At 37.9% G+C, this 1545-nt stretch overlaps 1 protein-coding gene across 3 annotated transcripts in view; it reads right to left on the reverse strand.

Annotated features, from left to right (window-relative positions):
- The window catches only part of KIF1B (kinesin family member 1B), a 79190-nt gene that overhangs the window by 60244 nt on the left and 17401 nt on the right, over nt 1–1545 (reverse strand). For all 3 annotated transcript variants that reach the window (XM_010137102.1, XM_010137028.1, XM_010137174.1), the window contains exon 4: nt 690–755. In XM_010137102.1, coding sequence (XP_010135404.1) covers nt 690–755 — 66 coding nt within the window. The remainder of the gene's footprint in view (nt 1–689; nt 756–1545) is intronic.

Here is a 1545-nt window from a genome sequence, read left to right on the forward strand (position 1 = left end):
ACATTTAATAACAATAATCACTTTTGACTTCTACCAGCTTTTTGGTCTTCCTTTCTTTCAAAGCCTGCAACATATTTGCACGTCAAGCCATTAAAACTGATTGGGGGGGGAAAAAAAAAAAAAAAAAACAGTAAAAGAAAGAAAATACTGTTTCCGTGAAGTGGCTTTTATTTTTATTTTGGAGTGGGGCAGGAAGACAAGACAAAAAAAGGTAAGCTGTATGTAGAATTACAGCGTATGAAAACCACTTTCTAATCACAAAGAAGAATCAAGTATTGACAATTTTTCTATGTATGCACAGCTTAATTTTTCCTGTAAACCAACCTCATGAACAGATGTCAGTAAGACTGTGTGACTAAACTACTCTAGACAAGTCCTCTAGAGAAATAGGGTATAAATTGTGACTATAACAACCCTGCAAATGCACCTTTCGGTTTTTCCACCCACCCTTTCTTTTAGAGTTACTACGCAGGTAAAAGTATACCCATTTTGTAGTGGGGACAAAAAGGTCCCAGAAAGGTTTTATTTGCCTCAAGCATAAAACAGAAAAGAAACAAAAAAAGCTAAAAAAACCACCAACAACCAAAACCAAAAAAAATCAGCATCTTAATGCAACATCAGTAAGGCGGCACCTAAACTCAGTTTGACGTCCAGCACACAGATACTCTTTGATCCCTCACCATACTCACCTCTACAGAATATGACATTTCTTCATTGCTGTTGTCATTGATTTTCTCAAACAGTTCTTCACATAGCTGGAAAGAGATTCAGCCCGAGTCACAAAGTGGACTTTACTGAGCAGTAACAAATAACTATTATGTCATTAAATTGGCTTTAGATTGAAAACAGGGAAAAAAGAACCTGCAACATTTCCCTTGTAACGCTGCTACTTTATATTACTGTAATAAAGCCAAAATGCAAATATAACGATATAACAATTCTGCCCTTTGTCACATCAGCTCTTTCAGTATCATTTTAAGCCATCCATTTCAGTACATACACTCACGTGTTAGCAGAGCTATGCTCTGTGGCCTCTAGTTCACACCTGTAGCACAGGGCCAATGTCTCCTGCAAAACTCCAACTGTTCAGCATATTTATTTTTTTAAAACTGAAACAGCCTATTTTTTTATTATAACTGAAACTCAGGCTTCTATTTTGGGAATGGAGGAATGCACTATCTTCCAGCAGACTCAGTCCACTTCAGTGCCCACACACTGAGAAAGGCCTGCCCCTAGACCAAGTGCCACCCAACAAGCAGCTCCAGAATTTTAAGTGCAGGAAGATGCCATAAAGTGTTGCCAGCCTCAATTTCTTGTGGGGATATCAACTTCCTCAAATTTCATGGCAAAAGTCAAAAACAAATTTCAGGGGGAGAAAACATACAGGGCTGTGCTAAGTTGCCCTAAATATTTTTTTCCCCTCCAATGTTTTGATACACTTCATTTCTTACCAAGATACATTATTCAGATTTTAGCTCTGGGAAACTTGCTTCCACAAAACGTTTCTGGCAGGTTCATCGGTATTATCACCTTTTGAATTCCTGC

This window comes from Buceros rhinoceros, unplaced genomic scaffold (assembly GCF_000710305.1).
Source record: "Buceros rhinoceros silvestris isolate BGI_N320 unplaced genomic scaffold, ASM71030v1 scaffold8620, whole genome shotgun sequence".
Taxonomy (NCBI): domain Eukaryota; kingdom Metazoa; phylum Chordata; class Aves; order Bucerotiformes; family Bucerotidae; genus Buceros; species Buceros rhinoceros.